The sequence below is a fragment of the Oncorhynchus gorbuscha genome, linkage group LG04, assembly GCF_021184085.1.
Source record: "Oncorhynchus gorbuscha isolate QuinsamMale2020 ecotype Even-year linkage group LG04, OgorEven_v1.0, whole genome shotgun sequence".
Lineage (NCBI taxonomy): Eukaryota > Metazoa > Chordata > Actinopteri > Salmoniformes > Salmonidae > Oncorhynchus > Oncorhynchus gorbuscha.
Window position 1 is genome coordinate 50,278,990 of NC_060176.1, and position 20,059 is coordinate 50,299,048.

At 42.1% G+C, this 20,059-nt stretch overlaps 1 protein-coding gene and 1 pseudogene across 2 annotated transcripts in view; both read right to left on the reverse strand.

Moving 5' to 3' along the window:
- The window catches only part of LOC124033263 (tricarboxylate transport protein B, mitochondrial-like), a 35,622-nt gene extending 30,859 nt beyond the window's left edge, over positions 1 to 4,763 (reverse strand). The window contains exon 1 of the mRNA XM_046345244.1: positions 4,442 to 4,763. Within this exon, the coding sequence (XP_046201200.1) occupies positions 4,442 to 4,553 (112 nt within the window). The 5' untranslated portion in view covers positions 4,554 to 4,763. The remainder of the gene's footprint in view (positions 1 to 4,441) is intronic.
- A 6,470-nt stretch (positions 4,764 to 11,233) lies between these two features.
- Positions 11,234 to 20,059, reverse strand: part of LOC124034203 — a 38,808-nt pseudogene continuing 29,982 nt past the window's right edge. The window contains exons 22-33 of the transcript XR_006838537.1: positions 19,614 to 19,771; positions 19,342 to 19,506; positions 19,101 to 19,208; positions 18,800 to 18,967; positions 18,547 to 18,696; positions 18,283 to 18,414; positions 18,045 to 18,155; positions 17,770 to 17,940; positions 17,189 to 17,410; positions 16,604 to 16,630; positions 14,496 to 14,571; positions 11,234 to 14,347 (exon numbers count right to left, since the gene is read on the reverse strand). The product of XR_006838537.1 is annotated as a clathrin heavy chain 1-like (transcript). The remainder of the gene's footprint in view (positions 14,348 to 14,495; positions 14,572 to 16,603; positions 16,631 to 17,188; positions 17,411 to 17,769; positions 17,941 to 18,044; positions 18,156 to 18,282; positions 18,415 to 18,546; positions 18,697 to 18,799; positions 18,968 to 19,100; positions 19,209 to 19,341; positions 19,507 to 19,613; positions 19,772 to 20,059) is intronic.

The window sequence follows — 20,059 nt, forward strand, 5'->3', positions numbered from 1 at the left end:
AAATGACTGATGATTGGTTGAAAGAAATTGATAATAAGAAGATTGTGGGAGCTGTACTGTTAGATTTCAGTGCAGCCTTTGATATTATTGACCATAACATGTTGTTGAAAAAATGTATTTGTTATGGCTTTTCAACCTCTGCCATATCGTGGATTCAGAGCTGTCTATCTAATAGGACTCAAAGGGTTTTCTTTAATGGAAGCTTCTCTAATGTCAAACATGTAAAGTGTGGTGTACCGCAGGGCAGATCTGAACAAGTTGAGAAGACTAAATTACGTTGCATTACCTTAGATTGTAAACTGTCATGGTCAAAACATATATACTCAATGGTTGACTCCAAAAAGCAATGTCTGCAGATTCTAGTTTTGACTTATCTTGATTATTGTCGAGTCGCGTGGTCAAGTGTTGCAAGGAAAGACCTAGTTAAACTGCAGCAGGCCCAGAACAGATCAGCACATCTTGCTCGTCATTGTAATCAGAGGGCTGATATTTAGACACTACCGGTCTAAAGTTTTAGAACACCTACTCATTCAAGGGTTTTTCTTTATTTTTACTATTTTGTACATTGTAGAATAATAGCGAAGACATCAAAACTATGAAATAACACATATGGAATCATGTAGTAAACAAAAAAGTGTTAAACAAATCAAAATAAATGTTATATTTGAGATTCTTCAAATAGCCACCCTTTGCCTTGATGACAGCTTTGCACACTCTTGGCATTCTCTCAACCAGCTTCATCTGGAATGCTTTTCCAACAGTCTTGCATGAGTTCCTACATATGCTAAGCATTTATTGGCTGCTTTTCCTTCACTCTGCGGTCCGACTCATCCCAAACCATCTCGGTTTGGTTGAGGTCGGGGATTGTGGAGGACAGGTCATCTGATGCAGCACTTCATCACTCTCCTTCTTGGTTAAATAGCCCTTACACAGCCTGGTGGTGTGTTGGGTCATTGTCCTGTTGAAAAACAAATGATAGTGGGACTAAGCCCAAACCAGATGGGATGGTGTATTGCTGAAGAATGCTGTGGTAGCCATGCTGGTAAAGTGTGCCTTGAACTCTAAATAGACAGTGTCACCAGCAAAGCACCCCCACACCATAACATCTCCTCCTCCATGCTTTACAGTAGGAAATACACATGCGGCGCTCATCCGTTCACACACACCGCATCTCACAAAGACGTGGTGGTTGGTATCAAAAATCGCCAATTTGGACTGCATATCAAAGAACAAATTTCCACCGGTCTTATGTCCATTGCTCTTGTTTCTTGGCCCAAGCAAGTCTCTTTTTATTGGTGTCCTTTAGTAGTGGATTCTTTACAGCAATTTGACCATGAAGGCCTGATTCACACAGTCTCATCTGACCAGTTGATGTTGAGATGTGCCTGTTACTTGAACTCTGTGAAGCATTTATTTGGGCTGCAATTTCTGCGGCTTGTTACTCTGAAGAACTTATCCTCTGCAGCAGAGGTAACTCTGGGTCTTCCATTCCTGTGGCGTTCCTCATCATAGCGCTTGATGTTTTTTTTCGACTGCACTTGAAGAAACTTTCAAAGTTCTTGAAATTTTCCGCATTGACTGACCTTCATTTCTTAAAGTAATGATGGACTGTCATTTCTCTTTGCTTACTTGAGCTGTTCTTGGCATAAAATGGACTTGGTCTTTTACCAAATAGGGCTATCTAATGTATACCACCCCTAAAAGAAATTCCACAAATTAACTTTTAAGAAGGCAGTCCTGTTAAGTGAAATGAATTCCAGGTGACTACCACTTGAAGCTGTTTGAGAGAATGGCAAGAGTGTGCAAAGCTGTCATCAAGGCAAATGGTGGCTATTTGAAGAATCTCAAATATAAAATATACGTGGATTTGTTTAACAATGTGTTAACAATGTGTTATTTTATAGTTTTGATGTCTTCACTATGATTCTATAATGTAGAAAATAGTACAAATAAAGAAAAACCGTTGAATGAGTAGGTGTTCTAAAACCTTTGACTGGTAGTGTAAATACTATGCATGCCAGTCTCTCTTGGCTAAGAGTTGAGGAGAAACTGACTGCATCATTTCTTATTTTTATAAGGAACATTGTGTTGAAAATCCCAAATGGTTTGCCTAGTCAACTTACACACAGCTCTGACACACACACTTATCCCACCAGAAATTCCATCAGGGGTCTTTTCACGGTCCCCAAATCCAGAACAAATTCAAAAAAGCATACAGTATTATATAGAGCAATTATTGCATGGAACTCCGTTCCATCTCTTATTGCTCAAATAAACAGCAAACCTGCTTTCATAAAGCCTATTTGACCTAGATAGTTTGTGTGTATGTATTGATATGTATGCTACATGTGCCTTTAAAAATAATATTTGTCGTTCTGTCTTTGAGTTGTCTTTGTCTATTAATTATCTGTATTATGTCATGTTTCATGTTCTGTGTGGACCCCAGGAAGAGCAGCTGCTGCTTTTGCAACAGCTAATGGGGATCCTAATAATATACCAAATAACAAGTTACATGCTTCCTCATAACTTGAGACATGTGTTGGATATGTGTTGTGTGAGAAAACTGCACATTTTAAAGTGACTTTTTAATTGTCCCCCAGCACAAGGTGCACCTGTGTAATGATCATGCTGTTTAATCAGCTTCTTGATATGTCACAACTGTCAAGTGAATGGATTATCTTGGCAAAGAAGAAATGCCCACTAACAGGGATGTAAACTAATTTGTGCACAACATTGGAGAAAAATACGTTTTTTGTGCATATGGAACATTTCTGGGATCTTTTATTTCAACTCATGAAACATGGGACCAACACTTTACATGTTGTGTTTATATTTTTTGTTCGGTACACTTCAACAGTATCCCTCACAGGAATGGAGGTTTCTGTGATGAAGGCTACTAGGCTACTACCAGTGATGTATGCAGTATATATACTAGATTACTTTTAGGGGGTGATTTGTTGAAGCTCCTGTGCCTCCATCTTAGCACTACTCCTCCAATGTAAAAAACAAACCTTTTTATGCATTTATTAATGTATAATTAATGCATTTATTAATGTCTACATTAGTTATTACATATACCTTAATGCCCACTTTTAAACTATATTATGAGTTAAACTTTTTTTTATTTTAATTTACAACAACAAAACATGTAATTTTGTAAATACTTAAATACATGTAAATTTGTCCTTGAAACACTTAATTGAAAAACTGTAGAATTCCACCCATGACTATGGAGGACTGCTCCTACTGTGGAGTGCCAATATGGCCGACCGCTGGCTTCAAAGCCTCTCAATAGCCAATAGATAGCATCAGCAGTACAGGTTTATATACACCATCGTCTACCTATTAGTAGTAGTAGCCGTCTGAGCTATTCAAACCTAATTTTAGAGACATTCTGCTGTTCAGTCCACAGTGTTTGGGTTTCTATATTTGATCCTAATTCAATGCTTGGTTTTGTCTTCCTTCAGAGAGCGACGTGGTGGTTTTGGGTGGTTTACTTAAAATGCATTCCAGTTCAATTGTAGGGTTATTGGTTTGAATTGCACAGTGTGGAGTCATTTTCAGAAGACACACCCCATAATAATGACTGTGTCTGCTGCCTAAAAAGAACAGGGCTGCATAGTGGGAACTAAATGCTGTGGTTTGCTAATCAGACAGATGGAGCTGCAACAGATGCTTTCTTGTCATCTCAGTTAAACTGCACAATAACATGAATGATCTGTCTATCATAGCATAATGCAAGAGGAGGTGAACATTTTAGCATTCACCAGTCCTTATAACTAACTAATTTGTTACTGTCTGCCACTAAGGGGGAAAACTGAGGAGTGTTTCGTCTGTGGTGTTCTCTCATATAACCAGGCAGTACTGCTCTGCACTATTAGAAGGGTGTAGCATGTTACCACTGTCAGTTACAGATAGGATCATTAGATCATTTCATAATCATCCATTTCAAATCATATTGATTAGATTCTAAATCATATTAAGTAGAACATTTTTTTAAAAATGATAAAGCCAGTAGGCTACTAGTTTAAACAGTCTCACTATTTTGTTATGCACTCTACAGGCAGCCCAAGCCAATCCCATCTTTAGTGAAATGAACACACTGCATGTGAAACTGATATTAATAACCAGGACTAGCATATTTGATATTTTATTGTGAATGAACACAATACAACATGACAGTTCTACTCAATGACATGGAAGCGCTCGATTCTTGCACGGCTACTAACCAATGAAACACCATCAGCTCATCATTTACAAACCCTGGCTGTCAAGTGAAAGTGACATGATCGGGAAAAACAATGTTACTTTATTCTACAGGCTGATGCTCCATCCACGCCGATTCTCTATCAAGTAAAAGCATTAAACCGTGAATCACAAAAATGTAAAACCATATATATTGGCATAGATGGTGTCTGAACAAAGGATTTACAAAACTTACCTGCTAGAATTGCCTTCCCTGGGTGAGTTAATTTGGCTTTCCCTCCAGGTGCCGCCGCCGCCAGGCACCGTGGTCGGTGAAAGGGACTGATTAATTTCCTGTTTCCTTCCATTGTAAAGAATAAATTTAACAAATATCTATCTAGCTATAAAACTAAGTCTACAAAACTGTTATTTTGTCCTAAAAAAACTAGTTGGTGGTTATTATAACGTTCAGTGCATGCACACCAAGACTAAGGACTGATCAATTTTGCTGTGATGCTGTCCGACCAGTGGTGCTGAGTGTAGCCTTCAGACCTCCGCTGTATGTGGACAGTAGGCTACGACACAGCTGGCAGTCGTGCTAGGAGAGAACGCGTATATATCATGTAGCCGAGGGAGGAGAGACGGGGCAGTTCGGTTACACACCAGAAGGGCGGGTCTGTCTCATCGTTACACGCGCAAACCTCGCTATGAGGTGGAGCGCTACATTAGCATAACATACTGTACTGAGACCTTTGCTTACATGAACAAATAAATTAACATAATCACATTTTTTCCATTTTTTTCTATTCTGATAATGGAGATGAACAGATACTACTTTGAATTGAAGTGATGTAGCCTGTACACAAGGCTACATGTGTGCAAAACCCCTACTATGACAGGTGGACACAGAATGTTTGATCCGTATCTCCATTAGATGCTGTTCCCAAAATGAGGTCGAAGTGCAGCAGTACATATCTACCCCCACTGATCCAGTGTCAGTTTTGCTCCTCAACTCCAACTGGTGTCCCTCAGGACTGTGGCATCAGAAGTTAGAGCACAACACTCTCTCCATTATAGAAATATATGGCTTATTGCAAATGCAAAGTTAAAAACATTGCCTGACGTTTTGGTCAGAGACCGTCATCAGCCAGACCATCAGGAGAGTCATGACTGTGGCAGAGGACTGGTCCTGGAACAGTGCTAGTAGAGAGTGAACGCTTTCCTTTGAGTAGTCTGGCCTGGTCACAGACATACAGTGGGGTCCGAAATGATTGACACCAATGATAAAAATGAGCAATAATGACTGTATAAAACAAATAATTCTAATACCGAGCTATATTGTACGCTCCAAAAATTGGGAAATTATATTATTTTATACTAATACAATTGCTTAGAGAAAGAGATTTTGTTGAACAAGTTATATTTCTATTTCTCAAAAAGTGATTGACACCTTTAAAGATGCTTATAAATAAACGAGTCAAAAGTTAAGTATTTGGCCCCATATTCCTAGCACACAATGACTACATCAATCTTGCGACTCTACAAACTTGTTGGATGCATTTGAAGTTGGTTTTGCTTGGGTTTCAGATCATTTTGTGCCCAATATAAATTAATGGTACATAATGTATTGTCATTTTTATTGTAAACAAAAATAAAACATGTTTCTAAACGCTTGTACATTAATGTGGATGCTACCTTGATTACGGATAATCTAGAATGAATCGTGAATAATGAGTGAGAAAGTTGCAGAGGGTAAAATATCATATCCCCAAGACATGCTAGCCTCCCGTTATTGGTAATGGTGAGAGGTTAGTATGTCTTGGGGGTATGATCTTTAACCATCTGTAAACTTTCTCACTCATCATTATTCATGATTCATTCAGGATTATCTGTAATCATGGTACAGTAGCATCCACATTAAATGTACAAATGTTTAGAAACATATTATATTCTTATTTATAATAAAAGTGATTCCAAAATGACACAATAATACATGATTTACTATTCTATTGGGCACAAAATAATCTGAAACACAGCCAAAACGAACAAATGCATCCAACAAGTTTGTAGAGTCAAAAGATTGATGTAGTCATTGTGTGCTAGGAATATGGGGCCAAATACTAAACGTTTGACTACTTTATTTATAAGAATCTTTCTCTGAGCAAATGTATTAGTATAAAATAATATTATTCACATTTTGTTGAGCATACAATATACAGTGGGGCAAAAAAGTATTTAGTCAGCCACCAATTGTGCAAGTTCTCCCACTTAAAAAGACGCGAGAGGCCTGTACTTTTCATCATAGATACACTTCAACTATGACAGACAAAATAAGAAGAAACATCCAGAAAATCATATTGTAGGATTTTTTATGAATTTGTTTGCAAATTATGGTGGAAAATAAGTATTTGGTCACCTACAAACAAGCAAGATTTCTGGCTCTCACAGACCTGTAACTTCTTCTTTAAGAGGCTCCTCTGTCCTCCACTCGTTACCTGTATTAATGGCACCTGTTTTAACTTGTTATCAGTATAAAAGACACCTGTCCACAACCTCAAATAGTCACACTCCAAACTCCACTATGGCCAAGACCAAAGAGCTGTCAAAAGACACTAGAAACAAAATTGTAGACCTGCACCAGGCTGGGAAGACTGAATCTGCAATAGGTAAGCAGCTTGGTTTGAAGAAATCAACTGTGGGAGCAATTATTAGGAAATGGAAGACATACAAGACCACTGATAATCTCCCTCGATCTGGGGCTACACGCAAGATCTCACCCCGTGGGGTCAAAATGATCACAAGAACGGTGAGCAAAAATCACAGAACCACACGGGGGGACCTAGTGAATGACCTGCAGAGAGCTGGGACCAAAGTAACAAAGCCTACCATCAGTAACACACTACGTCGCCAGGGACTCAAATCCTGCAGTGCCAGACGTGTCCCCCTGCTTAAGCCAGTACATGTCCAGGCCCGTCTGAAGTTCGCTAGAGAGCATTTGGATGATCCAGAAGAATATTGGGAGAATGTCATATGGTCAGATGAAACCAAAATATAACTTTTTGTTAAAAACTCAACTCGTCGTGTTTGGAAGACAAAGAATGCTGAGTTGCATCCAAAGAACACCATACCTACTGTGAAGCATGGGGGTGGAAACATCATGCTTTGGGGCTGTTTTTCTGCAAAGGGACCAGGTCGACTAATCCGTGTAAAGGAAAGAATGAATGGGGCCATGTATCGTGAAATTTTGAGTGAAAACCTCCTTCACTCAGCAAGGGCATTGAAGATGAAACGTGGCTGGGTCTTTCAGCATGACAATGATCCCAAACACACCGCCCGGGCAACGAAGGAGTGGCTTCGTAAGAAGCATTTCAAGGTCCTGGAGTGGCCTAGCCAGTCTCCAGATCTCAACCCCATAGAAAATCTTTGGAGGGAGTTGAAAGTCCGTGTTGCCCAGCAACAGCCAAAAAACATCACTGCTCGAGAGGAGATCTGCATGGAGGAATGGGCCAAAATACCAGCAACAGTGTGTGAAAACCTTGTGAAGACTTACAGAAAACATTTGACCTCTGTCATTGCCATCAAAGGGTATATAACAAAGTAGAGATAAACTTTTGTTATTGACCAAATATTTATTTTCCACCATAATTTGCAAATAATTTCATTAAAAATCCTACAATGTGATTTTCTGGATTTATTTTCTCATTTTGTCTGTTATAGTTGAAGTGTACCTATGATGAAAATTACAGGCCTCTCTCATATTTTTAAGTGGGAGAACTTGCACAATTGGTGGCTGACTAAATACTTTTTTGCCCCACTGTAGCTCAGTAGTTTATTTATTTTATACAGTTATTATTGCTCATCTTAGTCAAGGGTGCAAATAATTTCAGACCCCACTGTGTGTGCTTTCACCAACTCCCCTGACTATGGTTGTCATGTCATAGGAGTAGCTAGACTGACAGAGAATTGCGCCAGTGTCAGGCAAGGCAAGGACCAGTTGGACAGTGTAGAAAGTCTGGCACCTGGCCCACTGGTCGAATCAATGTTGTTTCCACTTCATTTCACCCCCCCAAAAAAACAAAAAAAACAATGTGATGACGTGGATTTGCAGAAAGTCATCAACATAAGGGCATTTCATTTTTTTTCTTCTACCAAACTTTGAACCTAAATCGAATTAAATGGTGACATGTTTTGTTGAATTCACATTAGTTGACAACTCAAATGTAAATCAAAACTATACTGAACAAAAGTATAAACACAACATGAATAAATGTCAACAATTTTAGAGTTACAGTTCATAATAAGGAAATCAGTCAATTGAAAGAAATTCAATAGGCCCTAATCTAGGCCCACCCACTGGGGAGCCACCGTGCTTCTAAATTTGCATTGTTTGCTGTTTAGGGTTTTAGGCTGGGTTTCTGTATAGCACTTTGTGACATCTGCTGATGTAAAAAGGGATTTATAAATACATTTGATTGATTGGTTGATGTGGAGGTCCTGGGCTGGAGTGGTTACACTTAGTTTGCGGTTGTGAGGCCGATTGGAAGTACTGCCAAATTCTCTAAAACAACGGAGGCAGCTTATGGTAGAGAAATTCTATGGTAACAGCTCTGGTGGACATTCCTGCAGTTAGCATGCCAATTGCACGCTCCCTCAAAACTTGGGATATTTGTGGCGTTGTTTTGTGTGACAAAACTGTACATTTTAAAGTGTTCTTTTATTGTCCCCAGCACAAGGTGCACCTGTGTAATAACCATGCTCTTTAATTAGCTTCGTGATATGCCACACATGTCAGGTGGATAGATTTATCCTGGCAAAGGAGAAATTCTCACTAATAGGGATGTAAACAAATTTGTGCACAACATTTGAGAGAAATAAGCTTCTTGTGAGTATGGAACATTTCCAGGATTTTTTTTTAGCTCATGAAACACAGGACCAACACTTTACATGTTGCATTTAGATTTTTGTTCAGTGTAGATGTTGAACTGACCTAGTGGCGGGGTACGTTCTGGTGATATACAGTTGAAGTCGGAAGTTTACATACACTTAGGTTGGAGTCATTAAAACTTGTTTTTCAACCACTCCACAAATTTCTCATTAACAACCTATAGTTTTGGCAAGTCAGTTCAGACATTACTTTGTGCATGACATCAGTAAATTTTCCAACAACTGTTTAGACAGATTATTTAACTTATATTTCACTGTATCACAATTCCAGTGGGTCAGAAGTTTACATACACTAAATTGACTGTGCATTTTAACAGCTTGGAAAATTCCAGAAAATGTATGTCATGGCTTTAGAGGCTTCTGATAGGCTAATTGACATCATTTGAGTCAATTGAAGGTGTACCTGTGGATGTATTTCAAGGCCTACCTTCAAACTCAGTGCCTCGTTGCTTGACATCATGGGAAAACCAAAATAAATTAGCCAAGACCTCAGAAAAAAATTGTAGACCTCCACAAGTCTGGTTCATCCTTGGGAGCAATTTCCAAATGCCTGAAGGTACCACGTTCATCTGTACAAACAATAGAACGCAAGTATAGACACCATGGGACCACGCAGGGGTCATACTGCTCAAGAAGGAGATACGTTCTGTCTCCTAGAGATGAACATACTTTGGTGCGAAAAGTGCAAATCAATCCCAGAACAACAGCAAAGGACCGTGTGAAGATGCTGGAGGAAATAGGTACAAAAGTATCTATATCCACAGTAAAATGAGTCCTATATCGATATAACCTGAAAGGCCACTCAGCAAGGAAGAAGCCACTGCTCCAAAACTACCATAAAAAAAGCCAACTACGGTTTGCAACTGAACATGGGGACAAAGATCATACTTTTTGGAGAAATGTCCTCTGGTCTGATGAAACAAAGATAGAACTGTTTGGCCATAATGACCATCGTTATGTTTGGAAGACAAAGGGGGATGCTTGCAAGCCGAAGAACACCATCCCAACTGTGAAGCACGGGGGTGGCAGCATCATGTTGTGGGGGTGCTTTGCTGCAGGAGGGACTGGTGCACTTCACAAAATAGATGACATCATGAGTCACCAAATTATGTGGATATATTGAAGCAACATCTCAAGAAATCAGCTTGGTCGCAAATTGGTCTTCCAAATGGACAATGGCCCCAAGCATGCCTCCAAAGTTGTGGCAAAATGGCTTAAGGACAACAAAGTCAAGACATTGGAGTGGCCATCACAATGCCCTGACCTCAAGCCCATAGAAAAATTGTGGGCAGAACTGAAAAAGCGTGTGCGAGCAAGGAGGCCTACAAACCTGACTCAATTATACCAGCTCTGTCAGGAGAAATGGGCCAAAATTCACACAACTTCACCCAACTTATTGTGGGAAGCTTATGGAAGGCTACCCAAAACGTTTGACCAAAGTTAAACAATTTAAAGGCAATGTTACCAAATACTAATTGAGTGCATGTAAACTTCTGACCCACTGAGAATGTGATGAAAGAAATAAAAACTGAAATAAATAATTCTCTGCTATTATTCTGACATTTCACAATCTTAAAGTAAAACTGGTGATCCAAGCTGACCTAAGACAGGGAATTTGTACTAGGATTAAATGTCAGGAATTGTGAAAAACTGAGTTTAAATGTATTTGGCTAAGGTGTATGTAAACTTCCGACTTAAACTGTATATCTTAGTGTTGATTGCATTGTCAAAACTAAAAGAAGCAAGAACATCTTAGAAGTGGAGAAAAAAACACCAAACCTGATCAAGGAAGTTTGTGAATGACCTGTAAACTTACCAAGTCAGATTGAATGGAATAAATTAACAAATGCAAACATTTGACTTAAACCCTTCATCATAAGGACACATAACAATTAAACAACATTTAATGAGCAGCCTAGACAGTTACCATTAGCTGAGATTAACCATGGTGACTGTTGGATGCGTTGTCGGCTTTATGACCAAAGGTTCTTAGTAAAACCCAGGGTTGATAGTACGACAATGCAAACACATATTACCAAATATACATCCAAGTTACCTCTAGAGTTACTACTATGAGCAACGTGAAATGATCACAGACAGATAATGTGTGTGTAAACTTTATTATCCTTCAGAGACCACGACTTGTGCAGATACGGTAGTGCTTGTACACAGTTTAGATTTAGTTTTCCTACAAAACCCCAATTCAACGTTTTTACAATGTCGCGGCACAGCTCAGGGTCCAATGGACAACAGTGGACATGGCCGTCTGTCCGGATGCACGAGGCCAGAGTTACCCATAAACCCTAGCGATAGTTTTCCAGAACATTTATCAGACAGGTTCTACTTGAACAGGAAGAAAACAAACTCCAGGATGATGGCTGCTGCAAGCAATCATGCTGAATAGTTTATGTTTGTATTCTGCTCTTTTTGTATTTTGTCATTTTCTTTTTAAAAAAAGTATCATAATAATGATTAAGACTACAACAATGCACTATTTTATTCCATAATGGACTTATTTGCTTATTTAAGTATCGCAACATATCTTAAATTATACACTGTTTTTTTTCAGTACATGAATTGTTAACTCTGAACCACTGGTACAGGGATACATACGAGCTCTATTCCTCTAGTATGTTTTTAATTCTCTGTGTAACATTTGAGTTTCTTCGACCATTCTGTTCGTTGTTGCCAATGGTGAGACAGTAAAAGGCCTCAAAATACATTTGTTTAGTTTTGAACACAACATAGGTAGGTAATACTTGGTATATGTGTAACATGGAAATTGTGCTCCTGGTTGCATTGTTACAGCATTATATGTTTGGCAGCACATGCACAGACATCAGCATATCGCAGTTATGTTTCACATCATCAACAACCAGAGCTGTGGGATCCTGTACCGTACATCACAGTGTAGTGGAGAGACCCAACATCCATCTTGACTTGGTTATTATCAGATAATACGACTCTAGTGAAGAGAAGGAACAGCGCAAACCTTCCCTAATTTGGTGTTGTCAACAGATCCCTACATGCTTGATAAACTACACACAGACAGTACACCATAACCCAAGTAACTATTATTCCTAGTCCATATAGTACTGTATCTCCAACACATGGTACCTGTTAAGATCTCTATTGCACAGAAATAGTCTTGAAACAAACATAAACACGGACTCAAATTTGAAACCTCCTCCTGTATAAGGCCTAGCAGTGCTTAGGAGAGGGTGGGGGAACTCGGTGCTGCTCCCCCCTCACCCACCCCCTCTCTGGCTCCTCAGTAACAAAGTCTCTGTACCATCAGTGCTGTATTATAATCTCTAGAAAAACATTAGGATAAAAAAAAAGAAGCTGTTCTATGGTTGACACAGTTGATGCAGTCTATAGAACAGTAATAGAATACCTGGACAGAGAGGTGTACTGTACATTAGCGACATCTTATTAGTTATTTTCTCTAGGAGCTAAGCGCTGTTGTCATGCGGTGCGTGTTGAATGGCGGTCACTTAGTCTCGCTGTATTCCATTGGAGAGGGGGAGAAAGAGGAAGTGGGAGTGAGGTGAGGAGCGAGAGGAGATGGGGGCAAAGTGGAGATCTTTTCAGTTGAGAGATTTGGGTGTGGGGGTTAGGAGTGTCCATAGGTGGGCTAGGTGTGTCTCAGAGTAGTGAGATTGGGAGTCTCGGGGGTGTCAAGGCGGGGAATACATATAGAATCCATAAGCAAGCTGTATCTGTATCCCAGTGCAGGGTAAGTGTGGTTCAGGTCGGGGCCTGAGGTTGGCCGAGGGGGGCTTGTTAGAAGCTCCAGGTAGAATTATTGGGACCTTAAGGTCTACATGATCTGTGTCCCAATCAACACCATATAGCCAATATATACTGCACTACTTTAGACCAGAGTCATATGGACCCTGGTCAAAATTAGTTCACTATACTGGGAACAGGGTGACATTTGGGACCCAGGCTTAGTGTAGCCCTAGGGGGGCTGGGTGGGGTAGAGGCGGTCTACATGTTGTAGCTGTAGGGAGGCTGGGTGAGGTAGAGGCGGTCTACATGTTGTAGTTGTAGGGGGGCTGGGTGGGGTAGAGGCGGTCTACATGTTGTAGTTGTAGGGAGGCTGGGTGGAGTAGAGGCGGTCTACATGTTGTAGTTGTAGGGAGGCTGGGTGGAGTAGAGGCGGTCTACATGTTGTAGTTGTAGGGAGGCTGGGTGGAGTAGAGGCGGTCTACATGTTGTAGTTGTAGGGGGCTGGGTGGGGTAGAGGCGGTCTACATGTTGTAGTTGTAGGGAGGCTGGGTGGAGTAGAGGCGGTCTACATGTTGTAGTTGTAGGGAGGCTGGGTGGAGTAGAGGCGGTCTACATGTTGTAGCTGTAGGGGGGCTGGGTGGGGTAGAGGCGGTCTACAGGTTGTAGTTGTAGGGAGGCTGGGTGGAGTAGAGGCGGTCTACATGTTGTAGTTGTAGGGAGGCTGGGTGGAGTAGAGGCGGTCTACATGTTGTAGCTGTAGGGAGGCTGGGTGGGGTAGAGGTGGTCTACATGTTGTAGCTGTAGGGAGGCTGGGTGGGGTAGAGGCGGTCTACATGTTGTAGCTGTAGGGAGGCTGGGTGGGGTAGAGGCGGTCTACATGTTGTAGCTGTAGGGAGGCGGTCTACATGTTGTAGCTGTAGGGAGGCTGGGTGAGGTAGAGGCGGTCTACATGTTGTAGCTGTAGGGAGGCTGGGTGGGGTAGAGGCGGTCTACATGTTGTAGCTGTAGGGAGGCGGTCTACATGTTGTAGCTGTAGGGAGGCTGGGTGAGGTAGAGGCGGTCTACATGTTGTAGTTGTAGGGAGGCTGGGTGGGGTAGAGGCGGTCTACATGTTGTAGTTGTAGGGAGGCTGGGTGGAGTAGAGGCGGTCTACATGTTGTATCTGTAGGGAGGCTGGGTGGGGTAGAGGCGGTCTACATGTTGTAGCTGTAGGGAGGCTGGGTGGGGTAGAGGTGGTATACATGTTGTAGCTGTAGGGGGCTGGGTGGGGTAGAGGTAGTCTACATGTTGTAGCTGTAGGGGGCTGGGTGGGGTAGAGGTGGTCTACATGGTGTAGGGAGGCTGGGTGGGGTAGAGGTGGTCTACATGTTGTAGTTGTAGGGAGGCTGGGGGGAGTAGCCTGGGGCAGCGTATCCGTAGCCTCCTGGGTATCCAGGCTGGGGTGCCACTGGAGCCGAGCCTGCCGTCAACATCAGCTGCTGACCTGTACACACACACACACACACACTTGTTACCTTTCATCAATAATAAACAACTGTCTTTCTAGCGTTGCATTCAGATTCCCTTACTCATTTCCCCCCCTATGCCAACTGATTCCAGAAAGTTTAACCAAGCCTTTTAATATAACCTACCGAAAACTATGGGGGTGGGTTCTGTGACTTCTTCCTCAGTCTTCCTTTGGCTTTCCGACTCCTCCAGTTTATCCACCTGAGAACAAAGGGTCAGACAGAGGTCAGAGAGAAAAGCCAGTCAGTCGCCTAATGGGTGGGCTCACTATAATAAAACTGTGGCGTTGTAAATTATTTGTCAATTAACGTTCTACAGAGATACATTCTGATAATATTTTATTGGGGATGTTAACTTTTGTCATGAAGACAACAATATGCATAATATTATACTTCACCTTTCAATATCAGACTTTATAGACTAGTATCTATTTCTACAGTGAGGATGCCTTAGAGAAGATGCCATGCGGGATTGGTGAGAAACTACAGTTTTCCTTACAAGTGCGGGAGCATCTTTAAACTACTCTAGAAGCACTGTATACAGCAAGGCTTGTGAAAGTTAATTTTGTATTCTCTGTGTTGTGGAGAAGCTTGGCCCACGCCAAGATGCTAACACTCCACTTTGCACTCCACGCAAAACACATCCCAGTCCAGGAGGAAAAAGAGACAAACCTCAATCACAACTTAACATGCTTCAGCTACAGGGCACTCCTTCTTGCCTAACAAAATGCAATATTTCACCAACTTATCTAGAGCAGTTTATCAAAAGTATTTTGCTTGGTTAAGAGCATGCATCTTTTTTAAACTGTGAACTGCTATCTTATCCAAAGCTAGTTGAGGTCATTTTCCTCAAGTAAATGTTTAGCAATCTTCACAGGCAGTGCTTCAGACGTGTGAGCAGTCGTGTCAAATATAGGCTAAAGAAAACAAATCAAGCAAGGTTTCTGATGTATTCACGAGTCAAACAGAAATGTGTGTATTATTGTATTAAAGTTATGTAATTAAATCATTCTGAAGTTATTCCAAATGGTCTATTTTTGGCATTGAGAATCTCTATTTTGAGTAATAATAGCTGTGAAGATGTGACTTGTCTGTATGAACAATTAACTAAAACTAAATAATTAGAATGTCATAAATACAAAATAAACTGGTAGTGTGTGAATGATAAGAATTTCAGCAGCAGAAAAAACTACAAGGGAGTATGTGCCTCTGATAAATAAAATAATGAACATGCATAGAAAGCTAATTGATGGTGTGCAACCCAAATGGTACCCTATTCCCTATACAGTGCACTACTTGTACGGCTCTGGTCAAAAGTAGTGCACTATGTAGGGAATAGGGTGCCATTTGGGATGCACAGCAGTGTGTGGGAGAGGTGGTTTTGGTTCTCTGTGGCTGTACAGCTAGCTAACGGCTGTAAAGCCGATGCTTCTCACAATGTGGTATTGTGCACTACGGTGTTACTGTACATAGCAGTTAAAGCTACATGAGAATACTCCGACAGAACTGTGTTTGCAGCAGGGGGCTTCAACTCCAGTCCTCCAGGGAGGGCCAAATGTCTGCTGCTCTTCATTTCCATGCTCTCTGGCAAATCACTGATCAGTTTAATGGCAGCCATAGGAATCCAGAAGATACTGCAGTCCTGCTGCTAACAACTAGCCTGGTCCCAGATCTGTTTGTGCTCATTGCGGTCATCAGTCAGGCCAAATATTGACATGGAAGAACAAACAGATTGTCACTCAGGCTAGCTGACTACTGATGCGGAGGACTATAGTGCAGCACCTTTTGTCATGTGTTACTGTTCTATCATACTGTTCTATCATGTGTTCCTGTTAACCAGGACCTCTATCATGTGTTCCTGTAGCCAGGAGCAAACAGTCTGGGATTATCAGTGAGGGGAGAGACCCGGGGAGGGTCCCAGTAGGTAAAGGGCGGCCAGTCCTGGTTCTAGGGGGTTGAGTGTGAGCATGGCTTTTGTTGCCCCGCTCTTACATATCTGATTCAGTCTTCAATCTAGAAAGACTAAAGGCTTAATCAGGTAGGTTGGTGCTGGACTGAAACAGAACCCCGCACCCCCTGTGACGCTCTAAAGAACCAGGACTAGCCAGACCTATGTTAAGGATTCTCAGTCTACATACAAGTCCATGCTAGGTTCTTACATCAGAAACCTAGGGTCTATGTTAGAACAGGAAACAGACAGAACAAAAAGGAGATAAATAAAGAGAGCCAGAGACCGTCACCTTCTCCTCAACCTCATCAACCTGGAAGAGAACCCACAGAGATGAGCTCACATATCTTGGGGTCAAAGGTTACAGGAAGTGGTGTCACTACTACACATTGTTCTAGAGGAATGGTCGTCTTCCCCACTTAAAGAGTCTCATGTTTTAACTTAATTACAAACACAAAGTGAAGAAATACAAAATAATAAAGTTGTGTGAATGCTTTCTCCAGCAGCGTTATCACCATATTTAAGTAAACGTTCCACTATTTTAATTTGTATTAACAAAAGTATCTCTAAACCCCGTCTGCTCCTACAATACCTACAGAGAGAAGGTCAAGAACAACTATCCATCTCTTACAAGAAGAGAAAATTATCTGGAAACCAGTCAAATTAGCAGGAAGAAATACATTATTCTTACTACATTTTCACTGACCGAAATTAAGATTGTGTACGTCCCAAATGGCACCCTATTCTCTATATAGTGCACTACTTTTGACCTGGGCCAATAGGGCTCTGGTCAGAAGAAGTGCACTATAATCGGGAATAGGGTGCCATTTGGGACACATAAAGTGCTTGCCGTTTTTGGAGCAGGACTGACCTTGGTGAGGTACTCCCTCATGACTTGGATGAAGTATGGCATGGCAAAGTCCATGATGTTGTGTCTCCAGGCCAGCTCCAGCACCACGTCAGGGTGCAACAGGTCGTAGGAGGCAAACAGACAGGCAGCGAAACACTCCTTCCTGCCCTCCTCCAGGAACCACTGCAACAGGGTCTCAGCCAGCTCAGCATCCTTAGACTCAGCAGCGTACAGCATTCCATCCTGCCAAATACACACAGTAAGAGGGGGGGGGGTGATTGATTTGATTAAAAGATTGATTTGAGACCGTCTCTGCAGCATACAGCATCCCATCTTGAGACTGACAGGGAAAGAGATGGATGGATGAAACACGGGAACATTTTGATTCTCACAGATGTTGCACCAATGGTTACATATCATTACAAAGCTGAAAAACTATGGAGGAGAAAAGTGTCTTCCTTCAGTTATTTCAACAGGGTGTGGCTGACTAAATATTCACTATTTCCAACCTCCAAAGCGAAACAGTGCCCCCATCAGGCTCTAGTCAAAGTAGAGTGAAGTGTGAAAAGGTCCCAGAAAATATTTACAGTATAAATGTTAACCTTGTATAATTTGTCCTTCTTGCAGAGTTCCACGCTCTGTCTCCAGCGGTTGTTGCCTTTGTAGAGGTATGCGGCGATGCGTCTGAACTCAATCAGCTCATGCTTCTCCAGTCTCTGGGCCAAACCAATGGTGTCAAAGTTATCATATGCATCGATAGACGCCCTCAGACCCTATGGATAACACAGACATACAAGTCATGCTTCCTGGAGACCACAACACATAATGCCATAGAACAACATAAGAGCATAACTAGAACACACACACACTCCCTCACCTGGTAGTCCTCCTCCTCTGTCAGCAGGTTATTGAGGGCCTCATTGACTCCCTTGTTGTTATGACTCTGGACTGACCTCAGGTAAGGCTTTACCAACTTCAACTGGTTAACCTGGAGACCCACGGAAGCGTCATATTATTTGGTCTTGCGTTGCTGCTAAATTTGCAGGGTTGTAGTATTGTGGGAACATGTTTTTCAGTCTATTCCGGGTTTAATGACAGGTGTTTTGACTGATTACCTTGGTGAAGTAGCTGACCGTGCGGCTGTGGTCTAACCGTGGTGACAGTATGGTCAGAAGGTCATTCGTCAGCAGAGGTTTGTTGTCCAGGTAAAAGGAAAGGGATTTGTAGTACAGCTCCACATTGGCCACCTAGAAAGGGTCATACAACACAATGAAGTTCCTTGCGGAGAGAGGTGGCTACAGTTGAGGTTAGAAAGCCTTCAGCCCTTCAGTGAGGTTTTCAACTGTTTTGTGAGTGAGGAGCCGATGAGGTCGTGCTACCTTGGCAATGATGTCCTTGAACTGCACCTCCTTCCAAGCGTCTGTAGGGTGTGACATCATCGTGAGGACAGCGTTGTCATATTCCTCGTATTTATCATACAGAAACACTAACTCCGCCCACAGATGGGACTGCTCCGCCGCTCGCAGCACCTGATTGGACAACCACAGGAATTGAGGTCACATAGACGTGACAGATATGGGGAAAAAGATAAATATTTACAATTGTTTTATTTAGAGAGAGAGAGAGACACACCTTAGGGATGTTGACGCGGGACCAGAAGAGTTCCAGGTGTTCTCTCATCTTCTGGGGTTTAAATTTGGAGTAGAGGATGGCCAGCTCTGTGAACATGCCCATGTGAGCGCGCTCCAAACCCAACGCGGCCTCCAACAGGCCTATCAGCTCCTCATAGTAACCCCGGTCCTGATGCACACAGACACGAACATGAGTTAACCACAGACACTGTACAGACACCTAAACTATCTGAAAACATTCCCTTCACCTGGAACTAAACTATAGAGGACACCAGCAGGTTAGAGTGATTCAAGGGATTTACCTGGTAGTAGCTGATGAGCTCCTCCAGTTCATCAGCGTGGATAACAATGTGTAGACCACAGATCTGAGCCAATCGAAACTCTTCCCCATCCACACACGCACAACACACCTTGAGAGAGAGAGAGAGAGAGAGAGAGAGAGAGAGAGAGAGAGAGATTGAGCGAAGTCATGATGCACAACCCATCAACTGACTTAAACGTACGTACAGCATAACATGTGTGTGTAAGAATGTTTAGATGTACCTCCTTCCAGGTGCGTGTGCTGTTGGCTTTCCTGGCGCTGTCCACAGCAGCTTGGTACTCTCCTAGGTGTACCAGCGTGGATGCCAGGCGGGCAAAGTTGGACACGTTATTGTACAGCAGCTTGGCGGCATCGTACATCCCTTCTTCATAACACCTATCTCCCACCTGCAGGAGGACAAAGAGAGGGTGAGTTCAAAGTTGAAACCAAATGTCTCAGCGAACAATGTTCCATGTTGATAAACGTGCATTTTGCACGTATTTGACACATTTACCTGTTGTATATGGGCGTTGTTAGGGCCGCTGACAAATTCCTCTAGTTCGGCCAGTCTGACAGTTTTAGCCAGAGCAAAGATGAGCTCGGTCTCTACATACGACTCTCTGGCCTTCTTACGAGCCATCTGAAGGAACTTCACCAGATCCTCCCAGTTATCTAAAACACACACACACACACAATAAATTCTATACATTATACACACATACAGTGCATAGGAGGCTTCAAGTGAACTCTTTTTGGACGTACCCCCGCCACTGCCTTGTTGGAATTACCCCCGCCACTGCCTTGTTGGAATTACCCCCGCCACTGCCTTGTTGGAATTACCCCCGCCACTGCCTTGTTGGAATTACCCCGCCACTGCCTTGTTGGAATTACCCCGCCACTGCCTTGTTGGAATTACCCCGCCACTGCCTTGTTGGAATTACCCCCCTTGCCACTGCCTTG